Below are 17,155 nucleotides of genomic sequence, written 5' to 3'. Positions count from 1 at the left end.
CAGATTAGCATGGATGGGATTTTATCCTTGATGAGTCGATAAACTAAAGTGAGGATTACATCACTTATCTTCTGGTAGTTAATCAAAATGTTGCGGTGATAAAAATAACAAAAATTTAGGAAGCTATACAGTAGATCCCTGCTTTCAAGAAAAAGTATTTCCTGCTCATAAAAAAGTCCTCTGTAAAATCAGTTGTTCTAACTTTTTTCCTAGATTGATCCACTGGCTGACATGTTAAATGGAAAACTCCTTTTTTGGGGTCCAAAAGATTCTGTGTTTAACCAAATCTTATAAACTACAAAAAATTGAATTTTGCCAGTGTTGGATTTTTCAGGTTTTTTTTTTGTTGTTGGGAGGTTTTTTGGTTTTTTTTTGTTTGGTTTGTGTTTTTGTTTTGTTTTATTTTGTTGTTGTTGTTTTTGTTTGCTTGGTTTTTTTTTTTTTACAGCTGCATTATTTCAGTAGATTTGATTATGGACAGATGCATACTCCAAAAACATATGGAATATATTTTCTGTACCAAAGATGCGTGCAGAGGCATAAGAGAAGAACCAGTGGCTGTGGAAATATGTCAGTCAAGTAAAAAAACCTTTTTTTTTTTTTTCTGATGTATTAGATTAACACTGGTCAAGCAGATGGGACTCCTGGACTTGACCTTAATGTAGCTGAAGCATGGGAGCTGGGATACACAGGGAAGGGAGTAACCATAGGAATTATGGATGATGGTAAGTGAAGACTGAGTACTAATTTAATCCTTTAGGTAGACTTTTTTCATTTAATTGAAGTTAAAAAAAAAGATTAAAAAGTAATAATCAATTACTTGTAGTGGTGAGACTTCCAGCCTCTATAAATACTTTGAGATCTTCAGTGAAAATATGATACAAAGATAGGGGTACCGAGGAATGGATATCCAAGCATTAGAAATAGTTTGCAATTATTACTCAGATATCTTCCAGGGCACACTGTAATGGCTATTAAACCTAAGGAGAAACTCCCCTTGATTTCTGTAGGCACTGACTGGAGGAGGAAATTGCTGTACAAAAAATACCAAAGAAAATGTTTTTTGGATTACATTCTTTTCAGTCATCGTTGATAGCGGAATAATTAAACACTTTCATACTGAATATCAATGAAGATCTGCATATTAGATATATTGCTAGTTTCAGACTAAGTTCAGGAAAGATGAAGATAAAAGGTACAGTTGAAGTTACAGTTCTTCTACTTATGGGTTCTTACTGAAGTAAAGGAATTCCATGCAGTCTCTCAACTCTCTTCTTTGGAATAAATTTTGAATGTTTTCCTTTAATGGGGCTGAATAAAATTAAAAATAAATAAAATGTCTGTATCAACATATGTTTTCTAGAGTCAGCCAGGATCTGTCCTTACCTATTTCTGTTCCTCACTTGCTTACTCCTATGGCAAGGTTTTTGTGGAAGTAAGAAAGTAGACTCAGACGTCTGGATATTAGGAAGAAATTCTTTGCTATGAGGGAGGTGAGATACTGTAACAGGTTGCCAGGGAGGTTGTAGCAGTGTTCAAGGCCAGGTTGGATTAAGTCTTGAGCAACCTGATTTATGTATTGGTGAAAGATTGATCTCATCTGAGAGATGACCTCTTGTGTCATAGTTTCACTGATCTCACAGAGGCAGGACCTGGCTTTCAGATTAGCAAGGCATGACTGTCAGGGGAATGATGGCAAACTATTTGAACTTTGCGTCAATAAAACTGATGGTCCATCAGATACAGCTTTCACAGAAGGGAGTAATTTGCCTTATAATTTGTTTCTAGGAACTCTAAAAAAGATGACCTGAATAACAGGATTCTTCATAGAGATTTTTATTGTCCATATTCCATTTGGATCAGTAACAAGGGTCTCCTAAGGCAAATATAATGCTAAGGACCTTACAGAATGAGAAGTAATCTTTCCATCAGAAAAACTGTGATGATATGGCATTCTCCTTGCAAATGAAATAGATCATGTAATGGGAAAGTGATTAGAAAAACAGGATTGAGTGGTGATGATGAAAATGTAGCATGAGATTGGTGGCTTTTGCTTTATATGTTTTAACTGGCTATGTAATAGGTCATCTTATCCCAGCTGAGCGTAGATCTGCTACCTTTGTTACACCATCCACTGGGATTTTTACATTTGCCATGTATAGAAAGATGCCATGCAATAGAATGAGTATTCTATTATTCTATTGCCATTCTATTGCCATTCTATCATTCTATTGCAATAGAATGGGTATTACACACTTAGAATCTTTAGCACGCTACCAAAATGTGGAGCCTATACACAGATATTTGCTAAAATCCTTTAATCCAATCGTAAAAGTTCTCTTTCATGCATATAATCTGAAATGTTTGCCTTAGTGATCACCCCAAGTCTACTCTAGGTAATTTTCTACTTAATTTACATTGGTTAAAAATACTCATTTTTCTATCCTGTACTGATCAGTGCTTACTAATCTTGTTAGTTTTGGTATGTCTTGAGATGACAAAACTCATACAAAGATAAATTGTGATTTAAACCTTATAAATAAATATGATCTAGTCTACAAAACAGTAAACTTTGTCATTGAGCTCACTTTTTCAAATGGCATCGGGGTTTTGACATAAATGATTGAAAAGTCCACATTTAAAAACTGGAATCTCACTTCAATCAGTTGCATTATTCACCAAGATTTTTTCATATGGTTGTAAAGGAATCTTGTTCTGTGATCATTAGAAAATCTTTTTTGAATATCTTAACCTTTGGTTTCTGTTCTGTCATGTCTTGTTGCAGGAATTGATTATCTGCATCCAGATCTTGCATCAAACTACGTAAGTTCATGCTCATGTTTTCTGTAAGATGTGGATTTTCTTATTACTATAGTCTCTGCTACAAAATTTTAAATAGGGAGTAGAACAGCAGTACTGCTGGACTCCTGATCTTAGTGATCATACATTTCCCATTGAAAGAAGCAGACTGAAAATGGGGCTACCTATGCAAGGAGTGGAAATGTGACAAGGCTCTTTGTGGAGAAATGACAGTCTTGTGTCACATTAAATACGCTGCAGCTTGCAATACTGGATTTAGGACAGAAATGAGTAACCTGTGAATTAGAGTTCTCTAAGTCCTGCTATTAAGATGCAGAATGCCCCTATCACTTGGAGAGCCATGGAGTTGTGGGCTGTGGCAAGGCATGTATTAGCCTTTGAAACCTCCAGGAGCAGTTTAATTCCTTTATACCAGGTATTTTGATCCAGTGCTTCAGAGCATGTGCAGGCCAGATTGTGTATTCTCAGCACATGCTATGCAAATGATTGTTCCTCAAATCTACCTCAGGATTCAGACCTTTGGACTAGAGTGTTCCTGCTTTTCTTAACTCTTTGTCTCCCTCCAACACTCCATTGGCACTAGCACTCCTATTTCAGGTCCCTTCCTGAGGGAAGGCCAGGCTGCTTCAGCTGAGCAATGTGGTTTAGTTTGCAATTGCAATTAAATGAAAAGAGGAACAAGGTGAGATGGAGATTTTGGAAAAAAATGTCAGCCACTTGGATAGAACAGCTCCAAAATGAGGAAGACAGTTATTTTTACATACGGACAGTTTGGAACATAGTAACACACACAGGATGAAAATCTATTTGTGTTGCAAGTAGCAAAGCACATTTGGTAGATAACAAGTGGATATAGAATGCTTTGGAGAATGCATTTGGGATACAGCTGACCACAGAATGCAGATTAGCCAGTTTCACTACTCCTTATGAACTGGCTTTAATAGCAGCTAATTAAACCATGTGCTCTGACTGCAGAATTCTCTTCCAAGAGAAATAACTCAGTAGGATGCTCCCATAAATTGATAGAAATAAATAATTTTTTAAAAAGCAGACTTTTTTTTTTTTCAGAAATTGTGCTCTATGTATGTTCTAGCATGTGATGTGGGCAAAGCACATGCTCTACATTCACTTTTCAGCAGCAAGTGTAGACAAAGTATATGGGGATATTCTGTTTCTAAAAATCCTGTTTCAAATACACAAGCAAAAAGTCTGCACAATATACCTGATATAAGAATTCTGTTGTAAACAGTGAAATTAGGATCATGCCCACAAACAAAAACTAGATTCTACTGTAATATAGTGCTTTCTCTTTTAATTCCAAAATACTTTGTGTTTAATGACACATATAGTCCAAAATATTTTGTGTTTAATTATGGATATTTGTCAGGTTTAGCAGAAATATATTGGTTTTAGAGTGGCAATAGTGAATATTCTGGAAATTAGTGGAAAATGACACAGAGAAGGGCAGTGCGCAGACATGATGGTGGAAATCCTGAAGTAATGGAGCTGGAGAGAAATCTGAGTGTTAAGAGATATTGGGATGAAAATTGGAAAGAAAAGCTGTCTGGACATGGGGGTCATCAAACCTTTAATGGCAGTCATGGAAGACTTGTGAGGAAACTGACTTTGAAACAAGGATCTGAAAAGATTTGTGCAGGAGTGACTTTGTCCAAGTGAGGAGAGTTTCTGTAGTAGCAGTGATCAGGCTGTAGAGGGAAAAGCCAAGATTAGCTGGCTAATACAAAATGCAGAAGCAAATGGCTGGTTGGTAAGACAGTCATTAAAGGAGCAGCAGAAATCCCATCTGAAAGATCTTGAAGGAAATAAGACCTCCAGGCTTTAATACTGAAATTCAAAAATAGGACTTTTCACATGAGGTCTATGGTCCTAGGCTAGCACTGTGTTTGAGAGGTGGCTGGTTAAGGACAAGGTTAATTCCTTGTCCTGCTGATAAAACCTGCCATCATCTCCTTGCCCAACCACAGCAGAGCGAGTGCAGGGCTTGGTTCGCCTGTACTTTGCCTCTTCCTACAAGGCTGCAGGGTCCTTGAGTCCCAGGAGTTCCTGCTCTGGCAGCCTCCTCTGTCTCTCAGAGGCCATGGGGGCCTTTTTCCCAGTAGGTAGTAGTTTGGGCATGAACTAAAGATGAGGACTTAAATTCCACTGAAGAAAATATCAGTTTAGATGTAAAAATGCAATGAAACGAGTCTCTTAAGCTGACATAGCAATTATAGTCATCTTTGTACAACTCCTATATCACATTCTTGGTGTTTCACTATATCTGCACTTTGGGGCAGCTTTCTCTGAAGTACTGTTGTTTATTTTTAGCAAATGAAAAGCTTCTCAATTGTATTAAAGCCTCCATACCCTGACAGTGTCTGTACATCTTGCTTGGAAAATTGGGAGCAATTAGAAAGTCTCTCAAAGGTGGTAGGTTTGGCAGTTGAGCATTTTCAAGTGTAAAACTTTGTCCTTGGCTCCTCATTTTAATTTGGCTTTTATGATTTTGACTTTCTGGTTTTTTTGCTTGAATAGTTTAATGGAGGTTAGCACTTAGATGAAATGCAGGGTCAGGGAAGAGAAACATCTTTCTGAAGAAGTAAACTTTGTACTTTCTCTTAAGATGTTGAACTTCTACCTATCACTTGGAGTGCCCTTCCATCCATATTTTTCTTTGTAGTTTTTTAAGATTTACTGCTTGAATCATCCATTTCTGGTTTTAATGCTTTTTATATACATGGAAAGACATGTGCCTGCTCATTGTGTGGGTGGACTGCTCTCCCACCATTGCCTCCTGGCTTGCTGCAGTATATCTACTTGCTTTCCTGGCATCAGGGAGTTATGGCAAAGCTGGAATTTTCCATTCTACACTGTGAATGCAGAGACATTAATTGTTGAATGATCTGTATTTTCTTCTGAGGCTTGGAAACCCTGCAGGGAACCTTGGAAACCTTCAGGAAACTGTTTTTTTCACCACTAAGAGAGCCCTTCATTATGAACTGATAATTAAAAAGCTGGGGCCTAATCTACACCATGGTTTGCTCTCAAATGATAATGTACATATAAACCCAGCAATTTTCAGGACTGATTTCTCCAAGATACAGCATCTGAGTGAGAAAGAAATGTCAAGTTAGAGGGGCTGCATCTGAGATATGTCTATTAAAAGGGAAAAAAAGCAGTTTTTGGGGATGGACATAGCAAACTATTTTAAAGAAAGAACTAAGCCAATGGAGATTTCTTGTGCCACAAACAGAAACATAAGCTGAGCTCTCTCTGATACCAGGTTTTTATTGTGGTATTTTATCCTTGGCCGCTGCCTGCTGGTGGAAGTCAGTGTAGCAGCATTTTCCCACTTGGAGCAGTGGGGAGCTGATCATCTCCTATAAGTGGGTTTGTCCCTGATTAGCAGTAGTTAGAAAAATCAGGATCCCACCAAGAGACTTGGGCCAGGAGTGAAAAATTTCTGGTTTTAGTGTCTGAACTCTGCCAGAAACTGAAAGCTTGTTTCAACAAACCTAGGGAGAGAGAGAGGACAAGAAAAACACTGTAGGAAAACTGGAGGTGACTATGTGAATAGGTAACATTTTCACCAAGTATTGATAAATGTACAATGAGAATCAAGCAGCATTTCTTAGTAATAGATAACAATTGAAAAGATTTTGAACTCTGTAGAATTGCACAGATGTAACATGTACAAACAAGCATCAACCTGAGCAGTGGTTTATTGCTGGCCTTCCCCAAACCTCCTCTCTTTTCTTGTCTGTCCTCCAAGTCCTTATAGTGCAGCCTTATCTTCTAAGGTCCTTGCCAGCTTTCACTCAAACTGTACACAGGAAAGGCCATATGTAAGGAATGAGGGAAGACTTTTTGGATTTACCTCAGGGTTAGTCAAAGTTTTCCGTCATCTATCATTTCTCATTTAGATGTGAACAGCAGATTGCCTTACCTATCTTCTCTTCCCGCTTTGTCAGCATCTCCAAACAGAAAGCAGTCTTTCTCTCATCACTTTTGATAACTTGTCTCCGGCCAATACCGTAACAGCTCCCCTTGCCTTGCTGAGAGTGGGAGCATATTTTTGGAATAATTATCACATAAGCAGTGAAGCAGGGAAATGTTCCACTTCTGTTCTGAGCTGCATTTGCCATTGTTTGCTAGAGGAACAAAAACACCATTGAATAATCTTTACAGCCACAAAACGAATAAGAAATAATACAGGCAATAAATTTTGCACTGCAATATGTACAACAAAGCATAGCAACAGCACAAAGGATCTTCTTACTTTTAGAAAGTCTTTCCTTCATTACCATGTTTTTCTTTCATTACCATGAATTTCTGAGTATGATTTGGCCTCCCTGCACACCACAAAAAGGACCAGCAAACTGTTCTGGTAGCCATGAGCCTGAGTGCAATGATTTACCAGTACAAACCATCAGTATCTCCAGTAAAAATCTCTAGGGCATAGTTGTGGGATTTTTGTAGAGCTGACAAAGCTCCACTGACATTTATTGATCCACACTGCTTTGGCCTTGGTGACCCACCACTCCCCCACCCCCAAATCCCAGCTGATTTTTTTCCTGAGTCCAGTAGAGTCCACATATAACTGGTGGGGAGAAAAATGTTGTCCCTTTTCAGGGCAAAATTTGTTGGAAACACTCTGAAGAGATTGAAAAGCTCCCAGTGTCTCTGCACTTAATATGAACCCAGGGAATCCTCAGGAATTGTAAACACAAACCATAGGAGAGTCAGGTTCCTACTGGCCTAGTGTCATGGAATGATATCTGGCAGCTTTATGAAATCTGATTCCCGTGGCATGATTTTCAAAAGACTCTGAGACAGACTGCATTTCCTACTGCATTTCAAAGGGCTATGCAGCACATGCACTAGACACTTTATTTCAATAAACATTTACTTCTGATATATGAAAGGTATTTTATGGGAAAACTCTATGTGCTGACTGTAATTGCTAGCATCTATTTTTAATTGTAATGTTAAAAAAGCATTTATTATAAAAAAAATAATATAATAACTTGTTTCAGCACATCACTAATTAGATTTGGGCTTGGTTGATTTCTTTTGGGTTTTTTGGTGTTGCCTTGGAGTTCGGGTCTTGCTAATACATTTTCTAAAATAAACACTAGCATAAAACCTAAAAATATCAACCAAATCCTGGGATAAATTCACAATACATCCTTCTGCTAGCACTGAAAATTCAGTTAGAACACTGATGGATGAAGGCTGTTAATGAAATTTCTGCCACAATCTGCTTCAAGAAATTGCTGAGAATGAAGCCTCTCTTTTGCCAGGATGGAAGGATGGATCAAGTGTTAAAATGCGAGGCTGACTGATGCCTTAGCAGTCAAAACTGGTAGCCTTTTATTGGGCTGTTTATGCTGCTCAGGTGGCGTCTGGCAGCTCAGGGCTTATTTTAGAATTTAGAATATGATTACTCAGGACATGCATGACAATAAAGTTTCACTGGAAAAAAATTAGAAGTTACTGGGAAAATAATTAAATTCCCTTTCAGACGTAGCTATTTTTTTTTCTGTTATTCTGTGCAGGATCAGCTTCTGGGCTCATTTCTATGCTCTGTGCAATCTGTTTTGGTTTTTTTCCTCAGAACATAATAAAGGCTAAAAAAGAGATGATGCCCTCTCTGATCATATCAGCCAGGCATATAAGGTTCTCAGTGTACCTGGAGGGGTGTCCTGAATTAGTCACATACAGAAAATGCTTCAAATCTTGGAAAACATAATAGGCTTCTACAAACAGTCCTTGCCTGCTCCCAACAGTAACTGCTATTAAAGGAACATGTCACTGGTACTCGTATATTGAAGTCTAAATAAGATGACTGGACAGTTCCTCTGTTCTGTACCTTACTGCTGCTTAACATGAGCACTGCCAATGGGGGAGAGAAGCCTGTGTAAAGGAGATGTCAGTGTCTTCCTATTTAATGAAAGGTAAAAAGTTTCTGTAATCGTAATCTCTAGCTTTCCACTTAATCAAAAAGATGGAACAGCAGAAAGAATGCAAAGGCTTGTAGCAGACCCCGTGGAGCTGGTGAGATCTCCATGGAGGATTGAGACGTAACAGTAGGAACTGCTGAATCATGATGAGACAGCAAAATAAGCTCCTGTCTTCGATCCCCCACCCCATAGCTTATCTATGTAACCTCATAGGCCACTTCTCCCTGACCCCTACTATTGGACAAGTTTGGATCCCCCTATACCCTATAAAAAGGGGCTGTTTTAGCCCATTCGACAGAAGAAGAGCTATCGCTGGAACCCTTCACAGCCTCCCCAGTAAATCATCGCTGTGGAGCCACCAGGACTTCTTCTCCTCTCTCGTGTCTGCTTCTGCCTCAGCCAAGGTGCCCTAGCGAGCAAGCAAAGAGTTGAAGTCCTAAGAGAGCTGATAATCACAAAAGTGCTGACAATCACTGAGCTTGCTAAGGGTAGCCTGCGGCGGCTGTGAGCTGACTGGGTATTCGGGCACTCTGTCTCTGAGAGGGACTGAGTTTCCAGACCACCTTGCATTGTTTGGTTGATAAGACCAAGATCGGGGCTTTATCATAAAGACTGTTTCTCCTCTGGATTATTTCATATGGCCAGAGGGCACAGAAAGAGGCTTTTTCTGCAAAAGAGGCTGTGACTTGTGAGGGAGGTGTGATTGCCCTAAGGGGAGATGATTTGTGTCACAGAGCTGTATTTACAGCTGAAAGCTGGATTTCATCTACTGAAAGTTGTTATGTGAATGGCTTTGCTGAAGCCCATTTTTAGAGATCTATGACCCTGAATGCTTGACAAGACATGGGGCTTAGTGATTAGTAGCATCCATGCAGCTGGAGTTGGCACTGTGCCACTGATATTGGTCTCTCCAGGGGGATGCACTGATTTATGCTGGCTATAAAATAGCCTCAAAACACTGTTCCTTTAGAATCAAAAGGTACTCACATATTGTAGTTGCATTTGACCTTTATTATTTTCTGATCAATGTATGCAGCAAGAAGTTTCCAGCTCTATTCTATATTAGAACCACCTGAAAGGGATAATTTTCAAGTTAAATACATGCCTGGTGTGCAAGCAATGTGAGATGGTGCCAAAGATACATACTGTGCAAGCCAACAAGCACTCATTGTCTGCAGCGTTTACTTTTCTCTATAACCAATGCACTTAATCAGTTGCACACTGAGGAAGTGTAAGGTGGCTAATTGCTTTAATCATAAAGCACTAGTATTAATTTTCACTTAAAGCATCATCTAGGGAAAGTAAATGAAGATTGTTGAAATGAGAAATGCACAAGGATGAAAGAGCAGATGACATTTCTGCATCAGTTCTAGCCGATGTTTTTGGAATTGGCTTGTGTCTCTCTCTAGGGTTTCTCCAAGTAAGCCTTTTTATAACATTAAAGTGTCCATGGGAAACTGAAAGTGAAATATTTTTATTTTGTATCAGTTCAACCTAATTTTAAATATTTGACATCCAGAATGTGCTGAATTAAGAGCAGCAATCAAATCCCACTCTGGTGCTTGGTGCACTTGGGAGAAGAGGGTCAGACACATGGTCCCTGGAGGCAGTGAACACCACATAATTTTAAAATCAAGTTCAACAAATTGAAAAAAAGAGATTTCCTTTCCCCAAAATGAAAGTAATACATTTTGCATTGAAAATGGCCCAAACAATTTTTAAAGATTTTTCCGTTTGAAAGCCTTAATTTTCTGTTTCTCAAAGAATACTTATTTAGCTGCTGATATTTTTTAAGACTCTAACCGGTGTGGAAATCCCTGAATATCCACCAACATTTAGATGCAACTTAATTAAAATTCATGCTGTAGTTATTTTTGGTTACCAAGGTATCACCAGGGAAGTCTGAATTAGATGGTGCGTGTGGAGCACTGTTCCCTCACAAAGCTTCATCAAAATTTCATGGGGTTTAGGGAGAGTTTTTTGGGCCCAGTGGTGATTTTGACAAGGAAAGTCACAACCCCACTTTTAACTACTGGACTTTCAACTTTTAAAAGGAGAGCTTTGGCCAAGTTCCTCTTCTAGGAGTGTTGGGGGTAGGACGGTCGGGATGGATGGAGATGAGAGATCTCTGAAGCCAGGTCGTGGAATTTGTGGTTTATTGCAAAGGGCGTGGGTGCAGGGCCCTGCTGGGAGCTTCCAGCTGCAGCTCGGAGTAAGCCCGAGAGAAGAGAGGGGTAGAGAGGATGAGGGGGTAAGAGCGTAAAAGGGCAAAAGAGCAAAAGTGTAAAACAGCAAAAGGGTAAGAGAGAGAGGTTCCCGTTACAATACAATAAATCTTCTTCTATGTTGAATATTCTAATTCTCACTAACCAATCTAGTACAATATACAAATCCTATAGCATTTACATACAGCCTATAAGAATCACTACATTATCATACTGTGTTACATTTTAAACACTAAGAACTACTCTTTGGACCCCTTCTGCTAAGCTACTAGGGTCTGCTCTGACCCTTGGACCTGTCTGCAGGCAGAGGGTATTGTTTCATCAAAAGGGGATTACTTTCAGCCGGCCACACCATTGTTTTCCAGTTGTTCAGTAACTAAGGTATTTCAAAGCTTGCTTTCATTTCAGTCTTGCTTATAGTTTCTATATTCTCAAAATCTTTTGCCAGGCAATCATATTTATAAGGCTTTCCTGTTTCATCTTCCCCAACACCATCTGGATAAGCCAGTCTTGCAAAGTAAAAGAGTGTAGGAGACCTGGAATTTACAAGTAGTGCCCTTTTTTTGTAATCAAAATGACCTAGATACAGTAAATAAAGCTACAGATATTCACCAATACTTTAAACACCTCTCCTTCACTGTACCTGTAACTTAATTCAGTTAATTTGAAATGAATTCAGTCTTTTCCATCCTGGCACTTGTGGTGGTCTTCATGGGGGTCTTAGGATGAGGGAAGACATGAGAATGTTGACTCCATATTTCCGAAGGCTTGATTTATTATTTTATTATATATCTTATATTAAAACTATACTAAAAGAATAGAAGAAAGGATTTCATCAGAAGGCTAGCTAAGAATAGAAAAAGAAGAATGATAACAAAGGCTTGTGACTGACCAAGACAGTCTGGACAGCTGGATTGTGATTGGACATTAAATAGAAACAACCACATGAGACCAATCACAGATCCACCTGTTGCATTCCACAGCAGCAGATAATCATTGTTTACATTTTGTTCCTGAGGCCTCTCAGCTTCTCAGGAAAAAAAATCCTAAGGAAAGAATTTTTCAGAAAATATCATGGCTACAGGCACTTCATCTTGGCATGGTTATTTGCTTTGCATTGTTTGATTTTATTTATATGCATTTATGTTCTTCATGTTAATATTTTATTTCTTGGCAGCTATGTAAACCCCTGCCTTATTTCAGATTGCTTTGATTTAAGTATAATGTTCACAATTTCTGTTTCTTTCCCAATAGAAGCAATATACATAATGAACATCTCTTACCAGGGAACAGAATAGCAGTGCACAGTGTCTTATAAAATGCTGGCCACATTGAAGTCAATGGTAGTTTTTGTGTTAAAATCAGCAATTTGACAGATGATGTAAACAGCAGTTTGTTCTACTGTGCATTGCCTTTATTTTTTAAGCATAACAGTGAGAGGCATAGACTTCAGCAGAGCAAATAATGATACCAAGGGCTGTGGAAACATGACTGCCTGGGATAGCATGTTTTCCTGTGGAATGGGAGCTTGTGTTTGATGAAACTTTGTCTACTTCCAGTACTGTATAGCTGGTTTTTTGGTGAAACTTAAATGTATATGGTAGTGGATACCTCAGTCACACGTTCCCTGTGCTGTCCTTACTTGTAAACATTGATGCAGATTGGGAAGGGTTGGAAATGTTTTTCAGGCAAATAATTTTCTGATTTTTGTTAAATGAGGTGAATCTTTAAATATGTACAAAGGTGAGGATGAAGACTGTGCTGTGTTCAAGGACTTAATCATTTCAGTGCTATCAGATGATTTTTAGAATTCCTTCCTGTGAGAAATGAAATCACTTTAATTCAGTGGCACTTAACTCATTTTCAGGATTAGTCAACCATGATACTGTGTCTGACAGATGTAGTTGAGGATCTTTCTGTCAGTCATCTAATGATGTCTAGGACACTTTTAAAATTTTAACATCCAGTAAATTGCTGTGAATACATTAGCTATGACCAAATATACTAATCTTTAACAGAAGAACCTGGAATGATCATGTACTATTTAGAATCTTAAATACTTGAAAAACTTAGTATGTGTGGATTTACATGAGCACATTCTGAAGATTCCACCTTTTCGCTCTGTAAGTTTGGATTTAGGTGGTTTCACATGGAACGAGCAATGCAAACTTTAATTAATGCCAGAAAATCTAAATTGGTGCATTAAAATTCCTGAGAGCCCAGTATGTCTTGACAGGAATTAAGTCACATTATAATTCTTCCCTGGGGTACTAATGAGGTCAGCTTAAAACTGAAATAACACACAACAGGTCTTCAAGACCTTTTAACTCTAAGGATTGTACATCAAGCTGTGTTTGCTTTTTGTGACAGAAGAAATGCAGGTAATAGTTTGCATTATGTTTTTTGAGTCTCTTTGAAATTTTCATCTCCTTTTGCTTCATCTACAATGTCACTTTTATGCCTTCATTTATCTTCCATATTGTCCTGATTTAGGGCAAATTTGGGAGGAAACCTCCAAAAGGGGGCCCCTCCAGAAAGCAAACTCACAGGCCCCTCGGGAAAGATTCCTTGGAGAGAAGTGGAAAGAACCTGTTTACTTACCAGGCGCAGCACCCCCCAGCACACAAAATGAACAATATCAGATGACAAAGCTTTTTCACTACTCTGAAAAAGATGACAAATTCAGAAAGTCTCTCTTGGGGGTGGTCGCTCTGTTATCAGTCCCTCCGGTGCTGGGGTAGCTGCTGCAGGCCACAAGGTGCAAACTCCCGGTGTTCCCCAGGTCCCAGTCCAGAGCAGGCTCGAGTGGTTCCAAGAAAGGGAAAGAAAAACAGTCCAGGGAAAATTTGGACTGCTTAGCTAAACTAACTAATGAGCAGAAGCGAAAAGCAAGAGCAAAGCAGGAGCGAAGCAGAAGCAAGAGCAAAGTGAAAAGCAAAGCAAAAAGCAAAAGCAGAACCATGTACTGCCCTGTTTCTGTGTCCCGCCAGCCGTGGGGGAGCAGGCTGATAAGAAACCAAGCAAAACTTTCACTCTCCAGAGCCAGTCTTGAAGGCACAGAACATAATATCCAGCATAAACGGAGCACACGAATGGGGATACAAGCATCATAAAGTCACCCTAGGACACATATTCATGCAATTTAGGTGAAACACCAGCTGTGTGGTTGTTAACAGTTCTCTTGTCAGCTGAGAAGCCTTTCATGAGAAGGAAAATAACCAACTAGTTTTCTGTCTTGTCTGCTTTCACTTTCAGTTCCTCTGCATCACCAGACTAGCTTTCCCTGTCCTCCCCTCTCCATAACCCACATGGACCAGGTCTCTCTGTTGTAGGTCACCCCCCAAACCACCTAAGCCACTTTGATTTCCCTCTTTGCAAAGGTCCAGTTTGGCCATTCTGTAACAATAGGTTGGTAGCTTCTATAAGTGGTCATCTTTAACAACCTGCCATATTTGTTTTCTGAGTGCCATTGCAACCACAAGTCCAGTAATGCTGCATTTTGCTGTGAGCATTGCTGATAATTGTCAGCTTTTTTGGACTCTGCAATGCGGCTGCCAGTGCCTACTGATCACACGCTGCAATAGGGAAAGGTTGGCTCTCCCAGCATAAGTGAACCACTTCTTGCCAGACCATGTCATGCTAAATAGCTTGACTTGGAGGATTGCTGAGTTTGTATTGCAGCCTGTGAGCTATGGGTTTTCTTACAGTGATGAAAAAAAAATAAATCTCCCTAATCCCCCACATGCCGCTTAAGAGACCTTGATGCTGGGTGTGATCTGGATCTTGCTATGTTTGATGAGAAGAATCCATGCCAGATTTTGCTAGATGTTGGGCTCATGGGCAGGAGCAAGATGGTTAAGCTCCCGGTCCCTTCCTGCTTATCCTTCCAAGAGGTTCTAAGTGCTGGCTGCCATCAAAACATTGCAAACACAACCTTTACTGCAGCTCAGTGCCCAGCAAGCACATATTTTATGTAGCGATGGGCTTGTCAGCTATTTTTTACAGGGACATAACTAAGAATAATGGACTTGGACCTCATTTCTCTGCTGCCAGCTTTATACCTCTATTAGTTTTTCAACTTCAGTAGGTCAAACTAATGCATAATCAAAGTATCTGAAGAGGAAAACTATTCATTGGAAGAGGAATGTGGGCCAGGTTTTTAATAAAATGGAATGCTAAAACTAAAAATTGTGGAGCAGGCTAAGAATGCCAAGAGGAGAATAATGAAGCAGTGTTTTTATTATAAACAGAAATTAATTTGGCTGCTTCTTTTTAGTAAAGTCTCATGATGTCTGCCTCAATTTCTTTTTTTTTTTCCTATGTCAGGTAAAGATGCAGGGGAAAATAATGGAGGGTATTTCAATAAGCTGGTTTCATTTTTAAAAATTGATTGCAAAAATTCTCTACCTCCTAAAAATTCTGCCCAACATAACATTTTCTCTGAATCTTTGTGATTCCCATTTTTTTGGTCCTGTTTGACTATAGACGTATGAGCTAAGCATTAGCAAACACCCACAGGGTTAGATGGCAATTAGCTGGATACATTTGGACTTTCATTTTGTTCATTGGGAAAACACCTGACAATCTTGGTACCTGAGAATTAATTTCTGATTTCCTTCCGGTTCTTCAGAGCTGGGAAAGAGCTGTGCTTAGATCTTCCTGGGTGGTAGATCTGTAGCACTGCTGTACTGCCTGTGTGCTTTACCCTGTGTGAAATAAAAAGTGTGTTTACTCCACCCCTTTTTTTAAAGATGCTCACATGCTGGGGAGTGTCAGCCAGCAGTGGAACTAATGCTGGTTTTCTCATTTTGTCTGCAGGGGAAATAGGAAGGCCATTACTGTGGTAAAAGTAAAATAAGTGGTTGTGTGACATTGTAGTGCCAAGTGATTTGTAGAGAGGATCATCAGTTACGTGACAAAGAAATCTGTTTAATATAGAAAAAGAATACAATGTGATATGACCTCAGCAAAGCTATTTGTCTTCATAACTGTAACTTTAAAAATAATGCTACCTTAATGAAGATAAATGCAAATGTTAAAGTGAGACTCCATGTTTTTTTCAACTGCCTTTTTGTTTGTTTGCTTTTAAACCTAAGAACTGGAAAACTTTCAGCTTTGCAAATTAAATTGTTAGATAAGAAGTGGGAGACAGCCAATTTGTCTTCCTATAAACTCTGAAGCTGGATTATTAGAATTCTTATATTTTATAAGCTCAACAATTTTAAATGTTGTAAATGAAGCAGTTGAAACTTGTTGTTTGCAGTCAGTTTATCTTCTTTTGACTATAATTCCACTAGTTTTTCCTTTGGCCTAACCCAGATGCTTGGTGATTGTTGAGGAAATTGAAGGTTTTTTCGGTAATAACTACAAAATGAAATCACTGTTGTGGTGAGCTCTTTACTTGCTCATGCTGTGGCCAAGTAGAGCCTGTACTGAATACCTGGAACTGGAATACCAGGAGGGCTTACAGGCACCTCAGGTACTATTCTGGACCCAGGACACAACTCCATCAATTTCAAATAACGTTCTGATTTATTATTCTGTGGCTGTTTTGAAAAGAACAGCAGAGAAGTGTGCTGCTGTCTTATTATTCAAGATCTGGCTTGTGTTGTCTGGCTCAGTATTTTTACTTTCGTGATGTACCTATAAGAAGTGGGTAAGAGGATACAGTTTCTGGGGAGACATAGCAAATGTCACCAGTTGTGAATTTGCTTTTTAGGGTTAATATCTTTGAACAAAACCCATTACTTTGTGGATATATTCTTGGTGTTTACATGGTCTTCAAACCAGCACTGAATTTGCTGGATAGAAATATAGGACATGTACATTAGTTCCTATAGAGGCAGAGGCATTTAAAAAGTTACAGGGCTTTTTTCATTTCCATTTTCAAACCCCCACAAACCAAACCAAAATAAAAGTGTGCTTCCCATGGCAGAGAGGAGAGGGCTTATTGTACAATGGCCTACTTAGCAGCAGTGTATCTGGCTTTTTGTTAATGATCTTTAAGCCTTGCCGCATCTCTCCTAGGTTAAACATGTTGTCTCCTCTTTCACCTTTTGGTGAGAATGTTCCATTTATTTAAGCCTGTGTGTACAAAACTGAATTTCATTTTGCCACCACATGATCTTCAGACTTATTTTAGTACAG

General features: G+C 39.0%; 1 protein-coding gene across 4 annotated transcripts in view; it reads left to right on the top strand.

The window, feature by feature from the left end:
- The window catches only part of PCSK2 (proprotein convertase subtilisin/kexin type 2), a 111,959-nt gene that overhangs the window by 59,539 nt on the left and 35,265 nt on the right, over window positions 1-17,155 (top strand). For all 4 annotated transcript variants that reach the window (XM_071425241.1, XM_071425229.1, XM_071425221.1 and 1 more), the window contains 2 exons: window positions 617-725; window positions 2,786-2,823. In XM_071425241.1, the coding sequence (XP_071281342.1) occupies window positions 617-725; window positions 2,786-2,823 (147 nt within the window). The remainder of the gene's footprint in view (window positions 1-616; window positions 726-2,785; window positions 2,824-17,155) is intronic.

This window comes from Agelaius tricolor, unplaced genomic scaffold, assembly GCF_023055355.1.
Source record: "Agelaius tricolor isolate 1412-34295 unplaced genomic scaffold, bAgeTri1.0.p SCAF_1, whole genome shotgun sequence".
Classification (NCBI taxonomy): domain Eukaryota; kingdom Metazoa; phylum Chordata; class Aves; order Passeriformes; family Icteridae; genus Agelaius; species Agelaius tricolor.
Note: the sequence above shows the minus strand (reverse complement) of the source record. Positions and strands in the feature narration are given on the sequence as shown.